Here is a 26,845-nt window from a genome sequence, read left to right on the forward strand (position 1 = left end):
CATGGATGTACTAGGATTCACTGTCCCGTTATGGCTGGTGCTAATCATAGCCGTACTTGCTCTGTATATGTAGTACGTATAATATATATACATGTTACAAAGCGTACACCATTTATTATATTTGATCGAATAACGTCTATATATTTACATTGTGTTGCACTTGCCTAAATGCAGTAAGTCTGCATACCGTTCCCATCTTTAGAAGGTAGATTTAACGAAACACGAAACAATAGAACTTATTTATTATCAAGCTCGTTAGAAGATTGCCAAGTTTTATCAACGTTATAATAATATTGCGTCACATGTATGCAAGCTCCATTGAATTAACTTTGCTAAGGTATTTCTTGTGATGATATTATGGACTATAGTCCGCGATCTTCGGCAGTTCTCGGACTTTCGTATTTTATTTTTCAGAGTTTTAAAATGTCCCGTTTGTGTTAGAAAATAAAGAATCTTATAAGTAGCTGAATTCCGGAAGTTCGATATGGATTGTAGACTTAGTTGCGTATTTTCAAATGTGACTCGTTCGACTTTCATTTTAGCTAAGGTTACACAGTTCTCGATATAATCATTATTTATTAATTTCCTGGTACGGGTATCGGTGCCGGGAACGGTGTGACAAATTTACTTCCACCCATGGACATTCATATAAATATAAACCCATCCCATCCTGTTTTGGTGAGACAAATACCATTCTGAGATCATCATACCTACCTCCTTTACTACTTCACCTTTGTGGAAAAAATTTTCAAATTTGTCATACGTAATATAATATACACTCCCTATATATAGCATGACATTCCTTAATACTCGCTGAATGTGCTTAGATATTTATTTGAACCTTTTGATTAATACAGTTTTTGAGTTTGGTATATATGCATCAGTTTCACCTAAAATAGAGATTATTTTCCTACCGTTATGTCTGATTAATAACTGGTACATTACCAACAGATGTTGAGACCAAGCAGTTATGTATTTACTAATATTAATTCCGATGTTTCTTCAAAGTTATTTTGTTTGGTGTTCCAGGGGCTGGCCGAATGGAAGAGATTTTGTCAATGTTACTTTACTAATACTTTATTCTTTAATTCCACATTATGTCATTAATATCATACCAAATAATAATGATGTATCCTAATTTGTATACCATGGAAATAATTCTTTGTTATACTTGACATTTACATAAAACCAGACAGGTATTGTATGGAACTGTACTTTGACCTCCCCATCCTATCTCAGCAACTGGCCATATACAATATTTGACGTTTACATTCAAAGACCTGTCAAGCCTTTTTAAAACTTTTTCATTTCTTTCACTACTTCACTTCTATATTTCATTTGTGATTTGTAGGTGACTTAAGTACTGATTCTCCCTTCAACATGCAAATTGCTCTTCTAATCGAATCCTCCTTCAATATCTAAAGTCTATTTCTTTGCTAATACTATACACCTTGATTAGAATTCAGTGTAGTAACTCTGTACATGTACTTCTTGCATAACTCATGCACAATTCCAAACTAATGCCACACTGGTTTCATAACACATGTCCAATGCTATACAGCTAACTCGATACCAATAAAATGTTGTATTGAAAAAGTAGAGGTTTTAATACTGTACTTTAATTTCATATAAAATTATATATTATTTGCAATGGTAGAGAATAAGCATAGAATTGATTTATTTCCTCATTTGGGTAAGTATAAAAATTGCAAACAATATCAATAACATATCTCGTCTTATTTACTAAGACAAATTATACAATATTAGCCAGTGAGGTGATCAACATATTTATATCTGACCCATAATCTTATATTCTGATAAATGATCAAAGCTTGTTGGTTTTATGTATTCTATACATGTTTATATAAAGTTTAAGCAAGATATTTAAAGGGGTTCTAGTTCAAGGTTGGGAAATATTATGACAAAAATTGTGGCCTTAACTGACTTTGACCTTGAGATGAAGGTCACAGTGACCTGACCTCTATGCACTGCTCAGTTTCATCAAGATACTTAACAGAGTTTCAAAAATACTAAACTTAAAATTTTACTACTAAAGCATTTCCACTTATCTCACCAATAAAATTGACCTTGAGGTAACATTTACTTAACTTCTAAAACAACGCAATCTTTAGTTGATCCAGTAGTCATGTGTTCATTGTTTTTGATTTATAATTATAATTACAACATCTTTACAAAGAATAATATACAGAGATAGACAATAGCAATTACATTAGCTATACAATACAAATGATGAGTGCACATGTGTAAATATACATACAGTACAAGTGGAGAGTGCACATGTGTAAATATACATACAGTACAAGTGGAGAGTGCACATGTGTAAATATACATACAGTACAAGTGATGAGTGCACATGTGTAAATATACATACAGTACAAGTGATGAGTACACATGTGTAAATATACATACAGTACAAGTGGAGAGTGCACATGTGTAAATATACATACAGTACAAGTGATGAGTGCACATGTGTAAATATACATACAGTACAAGTGATGAGTGCACATATGTAAATATACATACAGTACAAGTGGAGAGTGCACATGTGTAAATATACATACAGTACAAGTGATGAGTGCACATATGTAATTATACATACAGTACAAGTGATGAGTGCACATGTGTAAATATACATACAGTACAAGTGGAGAGTGCACATGTGTAATTATACATACAGTACAAGTGGAGAGTGCACATGTGTAAATATACATACAGTACAAGTGATGAGTACACATGTGTAAATATACATACATTACAAGTGGAGAGTGCACATGTGTAAATATATAGTACAAGTGATGAGTGCACATGTGTAAATATACATACAGTACAAGTGGAGAGTGCACATGTGTAAATATACATACAGTACAAGTGGAGAGTGCACATGTGTAAATATACATACAGTACAAGTGGAGAGTGCACATGTGTAAATATACCTACAATACAAGTGATGAGTGCACATGTGTAAATATACCTACAGTACAAGTGATGAGTACACATGTGTAAATATACCTACAGTACAAGTGATGAGTACACATGTGTAAATATACATACAGTACAAGTGATGAGTACACATGTGTAAATATACAATTGCGGTACAAAATATTAGTTGTTTAGATTACATGATATACAATAGGTAAGAATTTCCTGCTAGGTTCCGGTCAAAGATAATAAGCAATAAATGTGTATTAACTTATACAAAAGAGTGTTTCCTTTTTTAACACAGAGTCAAAAATACCAAAGACACTGTACACAGACACAGTTCTATCTTTCGGCAAAGCGAATAGAAGCTACGGAGTCCCTGGTGTTGATGCTCCTTCCTTGTCTGCTTGCTCAATATGTGTGTATTTACTCCAACTTCCATTCCAGTAACCTATACACAGAAAGTGAAAAAAGAATGATTTTTTGTTATATGCGTGACTGAACAAATCCCTCTTCTTTGATTGACTAAGAGATTTCCCACAGGTTTCAACAACATGCAACGTTAACATGCAAGCGGAAACTGCACGAGAGGTTATTAACAAAAATTGATAACCTAGTCTAAAAATAGTACCGGAATTTACATGACGCTATGTTATGATAACACAGGATAGCATTAATTCAATGTTATGACATATTTGTGACATCTAAATCTATTTAATGCTAAAATACATATGTCACGCCAGTGACAATTATTGATATCGTTAATGGCAGTAGTTATGGAAACAAATTATTGTATTTCTATCACATATCGCCAGACCATTTAAATGCAAGATGAAATTGAACTATATTCTTATTTAATAGGTTTTGTAACTGCATTTTAATACGGTATTTAAGCATCATATTGTATACAACGGCATGTGAAGGTCCTTTGAGGGTGGTACGATCCAAATTATAGGCGATTTATCTTTATTCTCAGGATGCTGAACTCGCGTCCTGATCTGTCGTGGCAATATCATTTTGCAAACCTGTTTACCCTCTAATTAACTTACATAACATGCGGTGGTCAATGAGGCAGCAATTATCTACAGTGTTCTTTATTTTAGCGTGTCCAGTCGTCATCATAGTAAAAACATGTTGTATGTCTTTATTTTAATACAATGAGTCATCACCATGGTAACATTGATATATTTCATACCTTCATTTCAGTATGATGAGTCGTCACCATGGTAACAATAATATATTTCATACCTCCATTTCAGTATGATGAGTCGTCAACATGGTAACAATAATATATTTCATACCTTTATTTCAGTATGATGAGTCGTCACCATGGTAACAATAATATATTTACAGTATATCATACCTTCATTTCAGTATGATGAGTCGTCACCATGGTAACAATGATATATTTCATACCTTTATTTCAGTATGATGAGTCGTCACCATGGTACCTTTAAGAAGATGGGTATCCCTGGTCCTGCACCTTGGCCTGTCATTGGTAGTCTACGTGACCTAAGTAAGAAGGTGTATATTTGTCAATCTTTTTTTGTTTCTAACGTTGATATGTTTTACTTATGTCGCATTGAAGATGCAATCAGTGTGTTTAGTGATATATCCTTGATTTGTCAGGTATTGAAGGCTTTTCTGTATATACTCACCATTACACACAGTACCGGGTAGTTTGTTTATCCTTCAGCTGGCACTGCCATTGTCTGAATACACCTGTCACATATAGTTTGCTGTATTCGGCAGTGACAGCTCTATTTTAGCATGCGCGGTAATGCAGAATTTACTTAAATATTACGTTTAGAAATGGAAATAGTTGTTGAACTAAGCGATTTTACAGGTGGTTATGAACAAGTTGATTGATGAAAATTAGTAAAATCGCTGTTATATCCGATGAAGGAGCATTTTTTGACGTTCATTGTCAGGCAAAAATTCAGTGGAACATCAAAGTCAAGTAAACACAGAGTGAACAAAACTGTTTTAGTTTAAATAGTCCTATGTTCAATCAATGTTTCAGGGGCTCGCCTCTTTTGTCTTCCTTCACCCGCCCCGAAATTAGACCAAATCTTATTTCTATGCTTTGGTCCAAAATCCAACTTAACTGTCTAGAACAAATAATCTGAACTTCTTCTCATGTTTCATTCTCACAAATGAGAAAAAAATATTTGAAGTTTAATTTTTTTCAAAGAAAAGACAAGAGGTGATTTGTTGTTATTTTTCAATCTGATCAAAAGTTCAATATAGTTTCAACAGTACTTATTTTGTTTGTGTAACTGTTTTTCCTGCGCAGAACCTACCATTTATGAACTTCTGATATTTTCAAGGAATGGTTCAAAATTTGAATTCATCAGGGTTGTCTGACAATCGACGAATTCTGCGGTTTGCCCATCCATTCGTCGGTTGCCAGGTAACCGTTAAGGGTCTTGGCTCTGTTGTTAGTGCTTGATTGTGTATACGTTTGTTATCTAGATTTAATCTGAATTGATGATACGATGAATAATACTTTCCGAATTATGTTTTTGAGATATATAAACATATGGATATGGATTATTGGCCCGCGTCCATTATATTCGATATGCTTTGTGTTGCAGGGAATCCACGTCTTTCAGAAAGATAACTTTGAAAAATATGGAAAGGTTTTCGGGTAAGTATATTTAGTCATTCTGTAATTATATGTACCCTTCCATCATAATTTTAAAGACGTCACTAAGAAAACCAAACTTCTGCTGTACAAAGTAGATCATTTGATTAGCTTGAGAGGAATATTTTAAGTTTCATGCTGGTATGAAAGAATAACCTTTTTGCAAACTGAATTGCGCATTTATCATTAGTTAGGCTATTCTCTCATAGCAGCATGGAACTAAAAATATTCCTATAAAAGCTTACGATGATTTCTTACTGTTACTAAAACAAACAAAAACCAAGAATAGCAGCTAAAGGCTTGAATTTGATAACGTCCCGAAGGATTATTTTGTAACAAATCACTGCGCATAACAGCTGGCGTAACATGACGTGACGACATTGACAACTAATTGGCGCCTTTTTCAGTTATTCAAAATTCATTCATTTGTGGACTTGTGCATTGTAAGATACTTGGATATTTTATGATGCTGTGTTTCTTTTTACATCATTGTGTCATAGTGATCCACACGGCAGCAGGATAACGTGAACATATATTTCAAGCATACAAAAAAAAAAAGTTCCAACAGAAATGCCGCAAGATGGCGCGTTGCCATTGACTCCTCCAATCATTACCAAGTGGGCGAGCTAGATTTTTGTTTTTTATCGAGAGATGAACAGCGAAAAATAATTATATAAAAATAATAGGAGTTATTGTGCTTTTTGTTTTTTCCCTCGTTGCCATGCTACTTACTTAAAAACCTCCATTTGTTTTTACAAAATGTATTATTTTGTTTTTGTTTTTCATTTTCTTTCCTTTTCAATGTTTTGCGTTATTGCCGAATGCGATCATTTTGTTGACATGTAACATGTAAAAGTAAAATCATAAGTAATTGTTATCAATAAATGTCTGTCTAACCAATGACAAATTATCTTTGTCATTTCACATCCCATTAGAAGTTTTACCAAAGTCTTATGCTGTATGTTGGTTTTTCGTTGTTTAAAACAGTCGTGGATTTGTCCAACAATCTGATGCTGGAATGTATATTTGCATCACACTATGCATGTAGGTGTGTGACATATACATTTAAAGTTGTGTTCACCTGCTCAATGTTCTTTTTTTTTCTTTGTAGATACTATGGAGGGTTGATACCACAGACCCTTGTCATCGGAGACAAAGAAATGCTCAGACAAATCCTCGTGAAAGAATTTAACAACTTCCCTGATCGAATAGTAAGATAGTCATCAACAAGATTATTAATATATAAAGAAGGCCTATATATGTAAAAACAATTGTGTCTGGTTATAAAATAATGAGTCACAGCGAAGTCAAGCCCTAATCTAAGTAGTATTGACTTATAAATACAAAACTCAAATGGTTTACAAGTCATAATTATTTGTGGTTGTGATTTTTTTTTGTTTTCCACTCTCAATATGTTTTGGAAACACAGTTACCAAATAAGGCCTCTGCTTATCGTTAAATTGTAAGTGGAAATGATATCATTGTCATGTCAGACGCTATTAATCTTTCGTTACTTCCTAGATATTCAAAGGATTCAATGGTGACATGGAGACGTCTCTTAACAACCTAGGTGGGGATCATTGGAAACACGTACGTAATAAGATAACTCCCGCCTTTTCTACGGGGAAGCTACGCAAGGTAGGTTCATATTTCATCCTTATAATTATAAAGTTCTTACATACACCTCAACATGCATGTCTACAGAGCACAATGATTTCAATCGTTTACTTAAATTCTTCTTCCCTACCAATCAGCATCATCATTGTAATATCTTAGTCAAAAGTGAGTAGTGAAAACTTTGAAATGTTGATAAATAAAAAAATTGGGAACATTTTTTATCATTTCACAGCTGTGAATTTGTTGAGATGGGTCTGATTAATATATTTGATATGTCTTAAACGCTCTTGTTCATCCTTTAATCTGATAATTGTACGAATGTATGTTAACTTAACATCACTTATCATAAATCAATCGTTAATATCTTTGGTTTGTTTAACTAATCAATGAACTGTTTTCATTTGGCATTCATTGACAATATGAATACTAAATATAGAAGGGCAAAATCAAAATCAAGCACTTTTGCCCTGACCTAGCTAACATTCATCTTACCTTAGATAGAAAAGAAAAACATGAGAACGACTGAAGAAACCCAACATAACATGTTCAATGCATATTTTTATCATCTTCTTTCAATTTCAAACTTGGTATAACTTCAATCTATATTTTTTTTCCGTTGGATGTTCATGGCCTAGTAATACGCAATTCGTAGGATTACACCTTAGTTAAGTCACAAATTGGTAAATATAGTTATATTGTCACAAATGCATGTGTGCATTGAATCAATTTTATGGATATTTCGTCTTTAAGCATTCAACAGATCTTACAAATTGTGAATTAAAATAAGAACTTTAAAGTTAGACCATTAATGACAAAGGAAAAGATAATCTCATTTACCAGATGTCTCGGCTGGTGGATCAGGCCAGCGACACACTTGTGGAATCACTGAGGAAGAAGATAAAAGATGGAGATGGAGTGATGGAAGTGATGGAGTGAGTATCACAGCGTTCTGTAATGACTAGATCACTGGCCCTGTTCTGTTTTGAGAGGAATGCTCATCATTCTTACCGTTCATGTTTCCAAGTGTGCAGTTTATTCTCGGTCACTGATTATTTTCACTTTATACTTTTGATATTTGCTATGCATCTTGGTAAGGTTGATTTTCGTTCGCCCTATTACCGCTTTGTTAATCACAATTTATTTTTTGTGTTAGCTTGGTATTTCACTGGATATTTTTGATGATCAAATGATTGTCGTTTCACATGAGAGTTTTAGCAGAAGGTTTAATACAAAGTTGGAACTAGATGCAGAAGGACATAATGTTGAATTAAACTGCTATGTAAGTCTCACTTACTCGCTGAACTAGTAGAGTTATCCCCTTTTTGTTCTCAGTTGTCTACTACACTAGTAGAGTTTTCCCTTGTTATCTCAGTTGTCCACTGCACTAGTAGAGTTTTCCCTTGTTATCTCAGTAGTCCACTGCACTAGTAGAGATTTTCCTTGTTATCTCAGTTGTCCACTGCACTAGTAGAGTTATCCCTTCATATCTCAGTTGTCCACTGCACTAGTAGAGTTATCCCTTCATATCTCAGTTGTCCACTGCACTAGTAGAGTTATCCCTTCATATCTCAGTTGTCCACTGCACTAGTAGAGTTATCCCTTGTTATCTCAGTTGTCCACTGCACTAGTAGAGTTATCCCTTGTTATCTCAGTTGTTCACTGTACTAGTAGAGTTATCCCTTCATATCTCAGTTGTCCACTGCACTAGTAGAGTTATCCCTTGTTATCTCAGTTGTCCACTGCACTAGTAGAGTTATCCCTTCATATCTCAGTTGTCCACTGCACTAGTAGAGTTATCCCTTGTTATCTCAGTTGTCCACTGCACTAGTAGAGTTATCCCTTGTTATCTCAGTTGTCCACTGCACTAGTAGAGTTATCCCTTCATATCTCAGTTGTCCACTGCACTAGTAGAGTTATCCCTTGTTGTTCTCAGTTGTCCACTGCACTAGTAGAGTTATCCCTTGTTATCTCAGTTGTCCACTGCACTAGAAGGTTTTTCCCTTTATATCTCAGTTGTCCACTGCACTAGTAGAGTTATCCCTTGTTATCTCAGTTGTCCACTGCACTAGTAGAGTTATCCCTTGTTATCTCAGTTGTCCACTGCACTAGTAGAGTTATCCCTTGTTATCTCAGTTGTTCACTGTACTAGTAGAGTTATCCCTTCATATCTCAGTTGTCCACTGCACTAGTAGAGTTATCCCTTGTTATCTCAGTTGTCCACTGCACTAGTAGAGTTATCCCTTGTTATCTCAGTTGTCCACTGCACTAGTAGAGTTATCCCTTCATATCTCAGTTGTCCACTGCACTAGTAGAGTTATCCCTTGTTGTTCTCAGTTGTCCACTGCACTAGTAGAGTTATCCCTTGTTATCTCAGTTGTCCACTGCACTAGAAGGTTTTTCCCTTTATATCTCAGTTGTCCACTGCACTGGTAGAGTTTTCCCTTTATATCTCAGTTGTCCACTGCACTAGTAGAGTTATCCCTTGTTATCTCAGTTGTCACTGCACTAGTAGAGTTTTCCCTTTATATATCATTTGTCCACTGCACTAGTAGAGATTTTCCTTTATATTTCAGGATATATGGAGCCTATGCTATGGATGTGATATGCTCCACAGCGTTTGGTATTCAGGTGGATTCACAAAACGATCCTAACGACGAGTTCGTGGTTAACGCAAGGAAATTTATGGATATACGGCTCTCCTCTCCAATCCTCTTGGTTTTGAGTACGTTAAAGGGGGATAACAACAAAATAGTTAACGCTGTTTTCTATTGAGAGCGGAAACACATTTCCAGAATAGACGTCAAAACTTCTGTTTTTAGTTAATCATCTACATATATAATTTTAATGGCTTGTCTTTGTTCCTTCTTAGCAATTTATTTCAATATATGTCTGTATAATACCTTTACCCCAACAACTAAACTTTCTTGTTGTTTTGTAGTGTTTTTACCTAAAATCGGTTTTCTCATGCCTCGCCTTGGATGGGCCTTTGTGAAAAAAGACGTCCAGGCATTCTTCCGCAATGTGACGACCAAACTCTTGAATGAACGTGTTGCAGGAGACAAGGTTATTAAGAGCTATCATCTGTTATTATCAATATGAAATACGAAAAAAAAACATTTTCCTCTTCAGTTTTACACAGCGAAAAAGAAAATATGATAAAATATTGTTCATTTCAGATATTAAAAAAGGAAAGACAATTGTAATAAAACATATTATAATGAATTTTAAACAACCTATATGAATGTTCTAAACGTAATTATTGGTGATTTTTATCAGGAACATGCAGATTTCCTTCAGTTAATGAAAAATGTACAGCAGGACCATGAAGATTCGGATGAAGAAGATAACGACAATGACGATGGAAATGTTCAAACAAACAAACTTCCAACAACCTGGTCTAAAAAAGGTAAATCGTGATAGCCTGACAACCACGACATTTTGCTGATCTGGCATGGTTTCCACTCGCGGATCGATAGAGAGCTCAATACCATATTTGTATTGTTCCACGATGTTATTAAAGTATTTTACGTCTGTGCTGAGGATGCAGAAGATATTCAATCTGTCGCACCTGCTTGATAAATCGTTTGCACACAAGCAACAGAGTCAGCAATACGCTGGTAGGTGCGCAATGTTTTGCACGGGTAGATCTAACCAAAATGCGTAAACTTCTGTTGTCAAATCTATAAAAATGTTTGAGAGGTGTTTCACATCTCTGGACATTGTAAATATTTTGATCTCATATTTTAGAGTTTTTGAATTCGTACAAGAAGTTTTTTGCGAGTTCAAAAAAGTAAGAAGAAAGAATACATTTTAGTGGAAATTATGGAAAGAACTATTGTTTAAGGCATTTTAACAATATATCCATTTTCAATGCTAATCAACCAAGATACACAAGTTTTACAAAATCTAGCGCATCCGTGTAACACGTAGATTGATAGAGGTTACACAACAGTAGTTGTAAAATATGGTTTTGCTTTCACTTTGTTAAATTATTTTTCAAAAGTTACAAAACCTTTTGGAAAATACATAATGATGTAAGAATACCATAAAAAACGACTTTGTGTGACCTGTTTCTACAAAGATTAAAAAAGACGTTGAACTGACAAGTTCTGCACCAACCTTACGACCAATGTCTGGCCATGTTCAGAAACCTTTATAAATATTTGCCGTAAAGTTTAGATAAATTATTATTTGGACATAAAGACTATTCAAGTAATGATAATAAGGATTTATTTATATATGTACATATTGAGTACTCGCCTGTTTTAGATAGGTCACGTTCCACATTCATGTGTCTCTTTCTGAAATCGCATAATTATTTCTTTCCAATTAGTTTAACTTGTGTCCGAATTTTCATGGCTTGCGAGAATGCTTGTGTTGTGTGATAGCATGATTCGGTTGGTGCGGTTAAATGTATAACATAGTGTAAGATATATTTAAGATGTATTTTGTAAGAATGTATTTATTTAGCAATGAAATTCAAGAACTGCGAGTACGTGAAGCGTCCCTTCGATCAAAGTTCAAAGTTCATCCTGTAAGCCAATCAAAATACGTTAATGAATAACATCTTGAGTGGTATAACATGTATCCTTCGGAGTTCGATAGCACCCACCTATTGTGTTAAAGAAGACGTTTATACTTTATGTTTAATTCGTATATCAAAACTAACCATACTACTTCTAGTTACATGTTCCGGATTATCGGACTGAGAAGAATGTTGATATATTGATGTATCTTTTAGAATATTGTTTTGGCAGTGCTAGTATGCTAGCGATAATTCCGGATTATCGGACTGAAAAGAATGTTGATATACTGATGTATCTTTTGGAATATTGTTTTGGTAGTGCTAGTATGCTAGCGATAATTCCGGATTATCGGACTGAGAAGAATATATAATGTATCTTTTGGATATACTGATGATTATCTTTTGTTGATATATTGTTTTGGCAGTGCTAGTATGCTAGCGATAATTCCGGATTATCGGACTGAGAAGAATGTTGATATACTGATGTATCTTTTGGAATATTGTTTTAGTAGTGCTAGTATGCTAGCAATAATTCCGGATTATCGGACTGAGAAGAATGTTGATATACTGATGTATCTTTTGGAATATTGTTTTGGTAGTGCTAGTATGCTAGCGATAATTCCGGATTATCGAAATGAGATCAGACCATAAGAGAACCATGTTAAATTCCAGGTATCACTTTTGACGAAATTCTTGGAAACGCAGAAATCTTTTTCTTTGCTGGCTACGAGATTTCAACTATAGCATTAGCAATGGCGTCCTATTATCTTGCCATTCATCCAGAGTACCAGGACAAACTCCGACAGGAATTGTCCGAACAGATCGGTTCGGTATGTACGCCATATATGAATCATCAATAAAACAACTGTGGAAATTTGGTATAATTTGGTATGTGCAAAAACCGAATTCTTTGTACGTAAGGAAATATTTCATACCTGATGCTGGGAGTCTTCAACTCGGACATACTACTGGCATGTCTGATTTATTCCAAACTGTTTGAAATCTTCATTTCTCTCATGATGCTTTTTTGGGGATGTCTTTTTAATACCGACTTTCCATCTCTTACAGAATCCGATAACATATGAAAATCTTCGTCGGGTAAAATACCTAGAAATGGTCATCAACGAGACACTCCGGATCAACCCTCCCGGACCTCAGTAAGATTCTATATCAATAATCAAAGCAGACGGGCGAATTAAAACATTAATTTCCCAGGAATTTACGTACAGATAAAACCCATAAACAATAGAATTTATAAAACATGTTTAGATGTATTTTGAAGACATTATATTTCTGACAGGACAGACAGGGTGTGTGTAAAAGAAACTGTTATCAACAATATCCGGATTCCAGCCGGCATGAACATCGGTATCCCAATATACTGCATTCACCATGATCCGGAAAACTGGAAAGATCCGGAAAAATTTATCCCGGAAAGGTATTTCATAATTATTTTTTTCTTTCTGTTTACCCTAAATTCACATTTCTTTGCGATATCACATGAATGCTATATCTTGTTAAGTGTGTTTTCCTTGTAAGAAAAGCGCATCCCTCGCTTACGATTATTGAACCTTGAATCAATATTTTGAAAGTCTACGTCTACGAAGCTATAGTCCCCTTTATGAGGGTCCTGGTAGTGGTTATTGTGTTTACTTTGTATTTTTCTATATGGTTCATACCCTGAATCCTGCTTTACATTCATTTGTTGTTACAGCTTAAACTATATTAGGAAAATAACCAGTAATAGCTACGTTCACACAATATTGTAGATTTGCCGATAATTATGACCCGTTGACCTTCCTCCCGTTCGGATATGGACCAAGGAACTGTGTTGGAATGAGACTTGCACAGATGGAATTGAAAATGTCACTAGCGAAAGTTGTCCGCAACTTTGAGATTTCTATTTGTTCTGAGACACAGGTGACAATTTTTGCTTTTGAATTACAACCTCTTTAATAAGCACTTAACGCCACATTGATATACAGTATTTAACAAAATATTCCGTTGTAAAACTTTTTCCGGTCGTAAAACTACAAATTTTTAGTAAATTCATAATCTTAAAGAATATCTCGGTGTTTAACTTTACTTCCTACTGTGTATTATTTAATTTTTTTTTATAAATATTTCTATCATAATATCATCGTCGCTCAGATGTTTGGCTTAACAGATTTTCATGATTATTCTTCATACCGTAAATGATGTGACGTCCTGACGTACCGTATATAACATATAACATATTTCCACGTTATTTTTAGACGTTTCACATTTCCTGAATTACATTTCACACATGGGTTCTTCCCAAAATCTCCTATAGTTTCACACATCAGGTTCCCCCTGAAATTACCTGTAATATATTGCATAGCATATAACGTTCCAATTGAAATCACTTGTAATCTATTGCATAGCATATAAGGTCCCAATTGAAATCACGTGTAATCTATTGCATACCATATAAGGTTCCAATTGAAATCACTTGTAATCTATTGCATACCATATAAGGTCCCAATTGAAATCACGTGTAATCTATTGCATACCATATAAGGTTCCAATTGAAATAATGTGTAATGTATTGTTTATTTCAATATTTTAGGTTCCTCCTGTGATTGCATCGGTTGCGTTGTTGAAACCGAAATCTATGAACCTCAAACTGGAGGAGATCCGATCGTAGTTGACCTCTGTGACGCAATATAGAATATATTCACGTTTATAATGTCACGTGAACGTACGAACACGTTTTAGAAATAAATTCGCCTTGTAACGATGGTTATGTATGGACGATCACGGAATTATCTTGTGAATGTAGTTTTACACTATTCAGTAACTATTAGTGAATATTTCTATATTCCTATTTGATCATATTTTTTTTTTCAATTTAAGTGTAAGGGCCAAGTCCTAGATGAGACCTAGAAGGACATAACAGCTGTATGATGATTGATTAATTAATTAGCTCCAATTATCTAATTCTGATTTTGTAATAAAAGGTACTATCAAATTGTGTGGCTTTTGTACTCTGAATCCTGGTGTATTTGTGATAAAGGTCCGTAAATGCTGTATTCTTTAAGTAAAATCTCTAACACATGAAGACTCAAGGATCTTAACGGTCACCTGTGTCGTAATGCTTCTTTTAACATGTCATAGAAATGATTTTGTTAAAAAGATAATGTAACTTTAACTATGTTGTACACATAATGCAAATGTATATTGTGTATACATATACTGCTGTCCCATGCTAAGGCTTCTAAACAAGTTGGAATGAAAAGAAATATCACTCAAGATTTGAATTTTCCTATAAAAAATCTTCCCTCCAGGAACAGTAAAAATATTTGAAATTTCAGTCAATTTTACCCATTTTTGGCCCCTCCCATCAGCCCCTGGGGTTCAGTCAAGGTCAATATGTGCATTTTATCAAACAGTCAGCTGATACTCCATTTACCATTTTTATAAAGCACCATAAGACACTCCCATCGATAAATGGTATCTGGTTCTATCGTGAAGAATTTTAAAGTTTCAATCAATTTGACACTTTTTGGCCCCGCCCTCAGGCCCCTGAGGCTTGAGGATCATATAATTTACAATTATATTGCGCCTTTAGCCATGAAAAGTTTTTGTAAAAATTCATTGAAATAAGTTCTGGAGTTTTCCAGAAGAATCGAAAAAGTTTACAATGCATCACATACGACGCCGGATAAAACGGGATCGCAATAACGAAAAAGAGGTGATTATATATCCAAATATGGTAAGAAAAATATGGTACCTTATTAGAGAGTGTAATTGTCTCCCGATTCTGTCCTTTGTTTAAAGAAATCATGCTTATTTTTCATCTTACTTAATATTATTTCCATATCAGGTGGATAAGACTTTATTGAATGCATCATCAAATCAATGGTCTGACCAATGAAATATCTTCTTTCAAACGGCCTTATCACATATATATGGTCAATCGTGGTTTGGCTATCGGTATACGTTAGTACACGATCATACGTTATCATATGACTCTTGATTACGTAACTTTGATCTTCCTTATTGTTGACACGCTAAATCAGGGACTATCTTAGATGATATTCGCCTACGTGTGTTTATTCTCTTCCGTTTTGGCAAAGTTTGCTTCAAAAGGGAAAAAAACAAAACAGGAAACTGGAAATTTTTTATGTTAGTCAGTAAATGTTAACATTTAAATATTACTGTACGTTTTTGTTTTTGTAATATTTGACTCAATCAGTGTTAAAATATCAACGCATAATCACACGTACGTAAATGTCATGATTTTCAATACTGGATGACTTCAAAAGAGCAATCAATGCTTCTGGATGAATAAGGGCGACTTATGCTGGACTAAAATCAACTAACCTTACTTAAAGGTTAAAGAACAGTCCTTCTATGTTTCCTCAATGATGCCTTGTGAGTTTCCGCCGGTCAGTTTTTCTTACGATATTGTATCTGTTACCTAATTTATGTATAAATATTATTCATCCTGACTAATTTTGATATTGTGTTGAGTGATGGACAATGCTCGTGAATGCTTAGTCACTGATGAGTATCGCTACCCTGCATATTTAATTCGTATAGGTCTATATATTCTAAGTTTTTCAATATTCAAAATCATTTTATCAATTTCAGTTCACTATAATCTGAAATGTATATTGAAGCGTTGGCTGTGTCCATGGCTACAGACAAACCATGACATTAAAAAAAAGAAGACTTGGGATAAATTATATGTTGTGTGGTATCAACAGAATATGCTATAGAGAGACGAAACAACTTTATGATTAGTAAAATTCATTAATGATCTCGGGTATCGTATACGATGGCTGATTGTAAGTTGTGAGCATCATATTTAAGGGTTTGACTTATGGCAACAAATTGCATTATTTTTGCCAGCGATGTTTTTAATTTCCTCAATGCCACTTTTTAAAGAAGTCCTTTTCTTGACTGTTCAAAAAGTCCACTACTACATGTATGACCGGAAGTAAATACCGGAAATGGCCTTTTTCAAAATTTAAAAAGAATGAAAGTCTGACGGAACGAGATCAGTCGAATAAGGTGGATGCTCAATCAATTCAAAGCCCCAGTCGTTAATGGCAGCCAATTGGCAAACTTGTGAACAGGGGCTCTGTCCTAGTGGAACAAGACACCTTTATTTAGCTTGAGTTTAATATTTTCTCATAGCTGCCTAAGAAGTGACGCATAATAGCATTATATGTGCCATTGATTACCATCAGAATACCATCAGCATCCCAGAAGACCGACTCGATAACCTTTTCAGCTGATGGTCCAGTCTTTACCTTGTCTGGCTGGTGTGAACCAAGGTGATTCCATTGTTTTGACTGTTGTTTGGCCTCCGGGGTGAAATGATGGGCCACATCATCCATAGTCACAAACTTCTGCAGACAGTTAGCAGGATTTGCCCCTAAAAGGTTTAGATTAGCACGTGACAGAATCTGCCTGATGTGCTTCTGTCAGAAGTTTCGGCACTTAGTGGACTGAGAGCTTTCTCATTGCAAGATCTTCCGTAAGAATGGAATGTACTCTTTCCTGTGAAATACCAGCTGTACTGGCTAAACATCTCTCTGTAACTCGCCTGTCAGCCATATCATGGACTTTATTGTATATTTCTAGGGTTGAAACAGTAACAGACCCTCCAGGACGGGTATCAGTCCCAAGGCTCTGCCTGACACACTTAAATTCCGCCACCCACCTTTTCGCTGTAGCATATGAAGGGGCATCATTCCTTACTGTGTAGTGTTGTTGTTATATCAGTATAGATTCCCATTAGGTGATTGACCTTTCTAATGCAAATGTTGAATCACTGCTCTTTCAGCAATTTTGTCCATTTTACACGATTCAGTTGCCTGTTTACTTTAGATAGCTAATTTTCGACACAAACTGACCAAATTATACCAGTTTTCGGGTACACAGCCTTAAATAGTCCGGAAGTAAAAGAACTGAAAAAGTACATTCATGCTTAACTTCTTCAATACCAGGTTCACAAGTTATCAATCAGTCCTCTAGGAAACAGTTCCCCTCACGTGTGTGTATGTCCTCAGCATAAACATCAAATGATTTACTGATCAGTTCTATTCCTTTCGGTTCATTGTTTTAAGCGTAAAGTTTCAGTTTTCAATTTTTAAGACAAGCTCGCCAAATTTTCTACCGCGTTTCCACTTTCCGAAGACAGTCCTTTATTGCTTCTTAAATCATCTTCTCTTGTGAACCGCTTTGACTTGTACCATGCTATAAATAGTGGCCAGTAAGTCTGAATGAAATATTTATAAATGTTGGTTTCATTTGTGTTTTAACAAAGATGGTCTTTTCGTTCAGTTTTTATTGTGTTGATAACCAAACATGTTTCATATCCTAGTAAATGTAATACATTAAATTGCCTATGATATTGTTTGTTTGACATATTTTCTTCACACAGAATTGATAAGTAAGGAATCTGATGTCAAATATTCAGTCTGAAAACAATGTATGAAACGAGGCGATAAGAATATCTGCATATTGATATCTTATACTCTGGGTGATATTGAAGAGTTGTCTCTCTTTGTATACAACTAGAAAGCTAAAGATATCTAGAAAGGTTGGTGGAAGGAAGTTGGTGTGACTGTTTAGGGCAGATATATATATCTGACAAGGGAAGCTGGAATGACTATTTAGGGTAGATATATATATATATATATATCTGACAAGGGAAGCTGGAATAACTATTTAGGGTAGATATATATATATATATCGGACAATGGGACCTGGAATAACTATTTAGGGTAGGTAGATATATCGGACAAGAGAAGCTGGAATGACTATTTAGGGTAGGTAGATATATCGGACAAGAGAAGCTGGAATGACTATTTAGGGTAGGTAGATATATCGGACAAGAGAAGCTGGAATGACTATTTAGGGTATATATATATATATATATATATATATATATATATCGGACAAGAGAAGCTGGAATAACTATTTAGGGTAGATATATATATATATATATATCGGACAAGGGAAGCTGGAATGACTATTTAGGGTAGGTAGATATATCGGACAAGGGAAGCTGGAATGACTATTTAGGGTAGGTAGATATATCGGACAAGAGAAGCTTGAATGACTATTTAGGGTAGATATATATATATATATATATCGGACAAGAGAAGCTGGAATGACTATTTAGGGTAGGTAGATATATCGGACAAGGGAAGCTGGAATGACTATTTAGGGTAGGTAGATATATCGGACAAGAGAAGCTGGAATGACTATTTAGGGTAGGTAGATATATCGGACAAGGGAAGCTGGAATGACTATTTAGGGTAGGTAGATATATCGGACAAGAGAAGCTTGAATGACTATTTAGGGTAGATATATATATATATATCGGACAAGAGAAGCTGGAATGACTATTTAGGGTAGGTAGATATATCGGACAAGGGAAGCTGGAATGACTATTTAGAGTAGGTAGATATATCGGACAAGAGAAGCTGGAATGACTATTTAGGGTAGATATATATATATATATATCGGACAAGGGAAGCTGGAATAACTATTTAGGGTAGGTAGATATATCGGACAAGAGAAGCTGGAATGACTATTTAGGGTAGATATATATATATATATCGGACAAGAGAAGCTGGAATGACTATTTAGGGTAGATATATATATATATATATCGGACAAGGGAAGCTGGAATGACTATTTAGGGTAGGTAGATATATCGGACAAGAGAAGCTGGAATGACTATTTAGGGTAGATATATATATATATATCGGACAAGGGAAGCTGGAATGACTATTTAGGGTAGGTAGATATATCGGACAAGAGAAGCTGGAATGACTATTTAGGGTAGATATATATATATATATCGGACAAGGGAAGCTGGAATGACTATTTAGGGTAGGTAGATATATCGGACAAGAGAAGCTGGAATGACTATTTAGGGTAGATATATATATATATATATATCGGACAAGGGAAGCTGGAATGACTATTTAGGGTAGGTAGATATATATATATCGGACAAGGGAAGCTGGAATAACTATTTAGGGTAGGTAGATATATCGGACAAGAGAAGCTGGAATGACTATTTAGGGTAGATATATATATATATATCGGACAAGGGAAGCTGGAATGACTATTTAGGGTAGGTAGATATATCGGACAAGAGAAGCTGGAATGACTATTTAGGGTAGATATATATATATATATCGGACAAGGGAAGCTGGAATGACTATTTAGGGTAGGTAGATATATCGGACAAGAGAAGCTGGAATGACTATTTAGGGTAGATATATATATATCGGACAAGGGAAGCTGGAATGACTATTTAGGGTAGGTAGATATATCGGACAAGAGAAGCTGGAATGACTATTTAGGGTAGGTAGATATATCGGACAAGAGAAGCTGGAATGACTATTTAGGGTAGATATATATATATCAGACAAGGGAAGCTGGAATGACTATTTAGGGTAGATATATATATATATCGGACAAGAGAAGCTGGAATGACTATTTAGGGTAGGTAGATATATCGGACAAGAGAAGCTGGAATGACTATTTAGGGTAGATATATATATATCAGACAAGGGAAGCTGGAATGACTATTTAGGGTAGATATATATATATCGGACAAGGGAAGCTGGAATGACTATTTAGGGTAGGTAGATATATCGGACAAGAGAAGCTGGAATGACTATTTAGGGTAGGTAGATATATATCAGACAAGGGAAGCTGGAATGACTATTTAGGGTAGATATATATATATATCGGACAAGGGAAGCTGGAATGACTATTTAGGGTAGGTAGATATATCGGACAAGAGAAGCTGGAATGACTATTTAGGGTAGATATATATATATCAGACAAGGGAAGCTGGAATGACTATTTAGGGTAGATATATATATATATCGGACAAGAGAAGCTGGAATGACTATTTAGGGTAGAAATATATATATATCGGACAAGGGAAGCTGGAATGATTATTTAGGGTAGATAGATATATCAGACAAGGGAAGCTGGAATGACTATTTAGGGTAGATATATATCAGACAAGGGAAGCTGGAATGACTATTCAGGGTAGATAGACATAATGGCATGGAAAGCTGGAATGGCTATGAATAAAACCGTTCTATTGATGCAAAAGGAAAGCTAGTGACGGTCTGCGAAAGCCTCTATAACCCCTTAGTGTGTCTAGATTTTAGCTCAGTCTGTTTATAAAACGGTAAAACTGCGGGAAACAAAACGAAGCGAAGGCCAATTGTTATAGGTTAAAAATAAGAAGCAGATAACCTGCCCAATTAGTTGGTTTAATTGGTGTGACTTTGACTTTCCTTCAATATCAAAGATTAATTAGTTAGAATCTGCTATCACTTTGTATAGGGTAATTATACGTGGAATAATAACAGGTAAATCAAATATGGTTCTTGGTTCGCTTAAAGAATTTCAGGGTATTGTGAGCCCAAAACGAGCCCTGGTAAGATATACGCTCTCCCTCCCCCCGTCCGATATAAAGAAAAGAAAAGAAAAAAAAAAAAGAAAAAAAACCACACGCCGGTAGAAAAGAATAACCGTCCACCAGTCATGTGTATAATTTCACCCTGGGTGGTAAGAGTTCGATGAGATGACCTCTGAGTTGACCCTGGAATACTAATTGCTGGCTAATTGCTATGATATAGTGTGACCTGTGACAAATGGGGATCTGGCAGGGAACCGGTGACTTCTGGAGTAGAAAAATATACATTGTGTTGGTAACACAATCGATACTTTAACGTCGTCTGTGAACTATGATATTGTCTGACAATCACTATTTTATGTACAAATAACGAACTTTGATAAACAGCTGTAAAATGCCACGCTACCAAATTATCAGCGTTCACTATGGAGGAGCATTAAAACCGCTTAATCAAGAAGTTCTTAAAATGTATTTAAATCAATTAAAAGTTCAAATATCTTTTCACTTACACATGGTCACTGTCGACGTGTGTTCAGCTCTCTCCGACCGCCATCATTATGTTTGGGGAGGATGACCACGGTCGACGTGTGCACAGCTCTCTCCAACCGCCATCATTACGTTTGGGGAGAATGACCACGGTCGACGTGTGTTCAGCTCTCTCCGACCGCCATCATTACGTTTGGGGAGGATGACCACGGTCGACGTGTGTTCAGCTCTCTCCGACCGCCATTATTACGTTTGGAGAGAATGACCAGCTCTCTCCGACCGCCATTATTACGTTTGGGGAGAATGACCACGGTCGACGTGTGCTCAGCTCTCTCCGACCGCCATCATTACGTTTGGGGAGAATGACCACGGTCGACGTGTGTTCAGCTCTCTCCGACCGCCATTATGACGTTTGGGGAGAATGACCACGGTCGACGTGTGCTCAGCTCACTCCGACCGCCATCATTATGTTTGGGGAGAATGACCACGGTCGACGTGTGCTCAGCTCTCTCCAACCGCCATTATTACGTTTGGGGAGAATGACCAGCTCTCTCCGACCGCCATCATTATGTTTGGGGAGGATGACCACGGTCGACGTGTGCTCAGCTCTCTCCGACCGCCATCATTACGTTTGGGGAGAATGACCACGGTCGACGTGTGTTCAGTCGACCGTACGTTTTGACCAGCTCCCTCCGACCGCCATTATTACGTTTGGGGAGAATGACCACGGTCGACGTGTGTTCAGCTCTCTCCGACCGCCATCATTACGTTTGGGGAGGATGACCACGGTCGACGTGTGCTCAGCTCTCTCCGACCGCCATCATTACGTTTGGGGAGAATGACCACGGTCGACGTGTGCTCAGCTCCCTCCGACCGCCATTATTACATTTGGGGAGAATGACCACGGTCGACTTGTGCTTAGCTCCCTCTGACCGCCATTATGACGTTTGGGGAGAATGACCAGCTCTCTCCGACCGCCATCATTATGTTTGGGGAGAATGACCACGGTCGACGTGTGTTCAGCTCTCTCCGACCGCCATCATTATGTTTGGGGAGAATGACCACGGTCGACGTGTGTTCAGCTCTCTCCGACCGCCATCATTACGTTTGGGGAGGATGAACACGGTCGACGTGTGTTCAGCTCACTCCGACCGCCATCATTATGTTTGGGGAGAATGACCACGGTCGACGTGTGTGCTCTCTCACCGCCATCATTCTCACGGTCGACGTGTGCTCACCGCCATTATTACGTTTGGGGAGAATGACGCCATTATTACGTTTGGGGAGGATGACCAGGTCGACGTGTGCTCTCTCCGACCGCCATCATTACGTTTGGCGCCATTATTACGTTTGGGGAGAATGACCACGGTCGACGTGTGTTCAGCTCTCTCCGACCGCCATCATTACGTTTGGGGAGGATGAACACGGTCGACGTGTGTTCAGCTCTCTCCGACCGCCATTATTACGTTTGGAGAGAATGACCAGCTCTCTCCGACCGCCATTATTACGTTTGGGGGGAGACCACGGTGACGTGTGTCAGCTCTCTCCGACCGCCATCATTATGTTTGGGGAGAATGACCACGGTCGACGTGTGTTCAGCTCTCTCCGACCGCCATCATTATGTTTGGGGAGAATGACCCCGGTCGACGTGTGCTCAGCTCTCTCCAACCGCCATTATGACGTTTGGGGAGAATGACCACGGTCGATGTGTGCTCAGCTCTCTCCGACCGCCATTATGACGTTTGGGGAGAATGACCACGGTCGATGTGTGCTCAGCTCTCTCCGACCGCCATTATGACGTTTGGGGAGGATGAATGTTGTCGGTGTGTGTTCAGCTCTCAGCGACCGCCATTATGACGTTTGGGGAGAATGACCAGCTCTCTCCGACCGCCATTATTAGAATGTCTGATAATTTCTGAAAAGTTCCCAGATGCAGAGATTGCCACATAATTTGAGACTCGATAAGAGCTGTTTAAAGGCATGAATTGTCTGTCAAAAAAGATTTTTTTGTGTCGTGACGGTATTAGAGATGATATGTCTATTAGGTGTCTGTGACTTCATTACTACAATGGCTGTTCATTGTCATGTTCTCTGTTAAAAATGATAAAAAAAATGTCTCGACTCAAATATGTAACAAGAGATTATTAGACAACTGAAACTCTGAACGTAATGTACCTATGTGTAATTGGATTAGCTTTTTCATATCTCTGTCTAGCCAACGTTCAGTATTTCTGAGATGTTTTGTAAATACCGGAGTATGATTCAAGACGTTCTCCGCCTTGAAGCAGGTGGTAATGAATATTACATACAAGCCTGTTAGGAATATCGGATTTCCATTCTGCCCCGAATCTTACACTAGGTGACTTCGGTGACCACGAAGGAGGAGGGACGAGGAAAATGTTTGTAAACCAGACGATAATTACAAGCGAAGAAACACGCTTAATCCGACACGACATATTTCCAGTGGGTTTAGGATCCGATTCTCTTCATAAATCAACGTCCAATTAAAAAAACAGCCGACCGCTAAGCCTGATGCGGGGTAGGTCCAAATTCTATGATAAAGTTTAACTTCAAAAGTGTAAAATTTCAGAATGTGTTTAGTAGGGATTAATTTATTCTCGTGCATACGTTGAATGTTGACACATGAAAGAGTTTTCCTGTCAGGGGGAGTTTGAACCAGAAATGTCTGTGGTTTTTAACGAACATAAATCTATCTTAACAAGACAGCGTTACAACGACGTCATGTTCCGGTCGTCAACTGTTTTTGCTAAATCTACCGCATAAAAATAGCACGGGTGAGTGATAATACCGGGTATGTACAGGGCTCGTTAGGCACAAGACGGATCATATTGTAAAAACTCGACTGATTATACTCAAATTTAAAATCAATTAGTTTGAAACTTGATACTGTTTAAGAGTGAGTTTCAGTCTTTGAACGTGTATCGATTTCGTAATGGCTGAATCCTTTTGAAGTTGTCGGGATAGACGCAATTTTTAATGTGTTATAGATTCGATCTCCCTGGTACAACGCGCTTAAAACAAACGGGTGTCCGTATATAATCTTAAGTGTAAAATCAACATGGAGTTTATGCATCTAGTAATCTATAATTGATAGAGAAGCGTTATAACAGACATGTTTTGAAGCATTACGTGGGTGGATGGTCTAAAATAGAATAACATTTTAAGTACTGTGACATTATAAAGCATTAATTTGTTGTTCAGTTTTTAGTAATTGGTTATCCTCGTCGTACGTGTAATGAAATCGTACCATATCTACAGTCAGTAATACGTTCATGGTGGAAATATGACATTTATCAAATATTGGTTAAGACGGGACCAACTGTGACACCTTAATTACAATCTCCTTGCGTGGTTTAATTTTCCGTAGACTACTGATGATGAAACTTTTCTTAACTTAAATAAATTGATTGGTTCAAAATATTGCTATCCAGCGTTAAAAAGGGCTTATAAGGAATTATATGGGACATTAGTACATCATAAGGATTGTATATGGGACATTAGTACATAATGAGGATTGTATATTGGACACTGATGCCTCAATAATCATGATGCAGAATTCAGAATATGGAAGGATCGAATATCATAAAAACAATTACTGCACTAGGTATATATTTAGTTAGCTAATGCAGAAAGTAAAAGCGTCAATACCACGTGACTTTTTCATTTGTAAAGTACATGTTGGTGGTGCTTTAGGTTGTCAGAGTGAAAAACGCTTGTTTTGAGACCGTATTTGTAAACATCCTGTAACATCATTACACGGACTTAAATATAGATATCTAAGTCTATTAAGTCCGTGGTCGTAACAGGCAACTGTGGAGACGTAAGTAAGCAGAAAACAGTAAACAGACACCTACTGTGATATGGCAGTAATAGAAAGTCATTTGATATAAACTATTAACGGAAGTTTTCACCATTTAATCTATCCGGGCCGCGTAACCCTTCAATTATATGTCCCTCGGTCTACACTAATGTAAAACTATACTGTGTATTTCGACTGAATAGATATAAAATCATGCGCAAAATAATGTTACATTTTATAACTATTTCTTGACAATGTATTGTCTTTATAACGATAGTGAATCAGATAATCAGGATCGAAATTACAGCCAGAGAAAGGAAGGTGAGATTGCAAATCAAGTTTCTTCTGTTCAATACTGTGTATATCCACCATCTCCATTAATCACGGCCCATGCCACACACTCACGGCCCATGCCACACACTCACGGCCCATGTCACACATTCACGGCCCTTGCCACTCATTCACGGCCCATGCCACACATTCACGGCCCATGCCACACACTCACGGCCCATGCCACTCATTCACGGTCCATGCCACTCATTCACGGCCCATGCCACACATTCACGGCCCATGCCACTCATTCACGGCCCATGCCACACATGCGCGGCCCATGCCACACACTCACGGCCCATGCCACACATTCACGGCCCATAGAACTGATCAAATTAGCAGAATTGCTTAGGCAAAGTTCTGTAGTATGCCTGACAATGTACAACGTAACGCGTCTGACGTCACAGGTGGGTTTATCTCCTGACGCTCCATGTCACCCAAAAGATTCCCTATTGGAGACAAATTCGGTATAACAGCAGGTGGAGGAAGCAGCGTGACCTGCTGCTGTAGATACACGTGCAGTATGTCGTCGTGTATTGTCCTGCAAAATTACGTTCTGCACAAAGCTTTGGTTGTATTAAAGTTTACCCCTATCTGCATAAACGTTGGCTAGGTCGAAACTAAAAAAAAATATGCTAAACAAAGCTTAAGGTTTTTTACCAATGAAACAAGCTTTTAATGCTTCAAAATACAGCTGGTGAAGTTATTGACAAGAAAAATTTCTGTTTTTTGTTTTGTAAAATTGTGAAGTACATGTTTCGTAAATACATTCTCTTTTTCTCGTTAATATTTTCTGGTCTAGAAAAGGAAAATCAATCTCCTAAAACTTATCCAATCTTTTGATAAGTAACAAACCCATATCCAGTGTCTTATTAAGTAACAACCCATATCCAGTGTTTTATTAAGTAACAACCAATATCTAGTGTTTTGTTAAGTAACAACCCATATCCAGTATTTTATTAAGTAACAACCAATATCTAGTGTTTTGTTAAGTAACAAACCCATATCCAGTGTTTTATTAAGTAACAACCAATATCTAGTGTTTTG

General features: G+C 36.7%; 1 protein-coding gene across 1 annotated transcript; it reads left to right on the top strand.

The window, feature by feature from the left end:
- Position 1: 1 nt before the first annotated feature.
- On the top strand, positions 2-14,450 carry LOC132552256 (cytochrome P450 3A8-like). The gene is made up of 14 exons (XM_060216410.1): positions 2-72; positions 4,368-4,464; positions 5,538-5,590; positions 6,699-6,798; positions 7,109-7,225; positions 8,045-8,136; positions 9,778-9,926; positions 10,143-10,267; positions 10,481-10,610; positions 12,402-12,559; positions 12,798-12,886; positions 13,030-13,167; positions 13,499-13,649; positions 14,320-14,450. The coding sequence occupies exons 1-14, from the start codon at positions 2-4 to the stop codon at positions 14,395-14,397; spliced, it is 1,548 nt and encodes a 515-aa protein (XP_060072393.1). The 3' UTR covers positions 14,398-14,450.
- The last annotated feature ends 12,395 nt before the right edge of the window (positions 14,451-26,845 follow it).

The sequence above is a fragment of the Ylistrum balloti genome, unplaced genomic scaffold, assembly GCF_031769215.1.
Source record: "Ylistrum balloti isolate Yb309-2 unplaced genomic scaffold, AGI_CSIRO_Ybal_v1 Utg370242, whole genome shotgun sequence".
In the NCBI taxonomy this organism is placed as follows: Eukaryota; Metazoa; Mollusca; class Bivalvia; order Pectinida; family Pectinidae; genus Ylistrum; species Ylistrum balloti.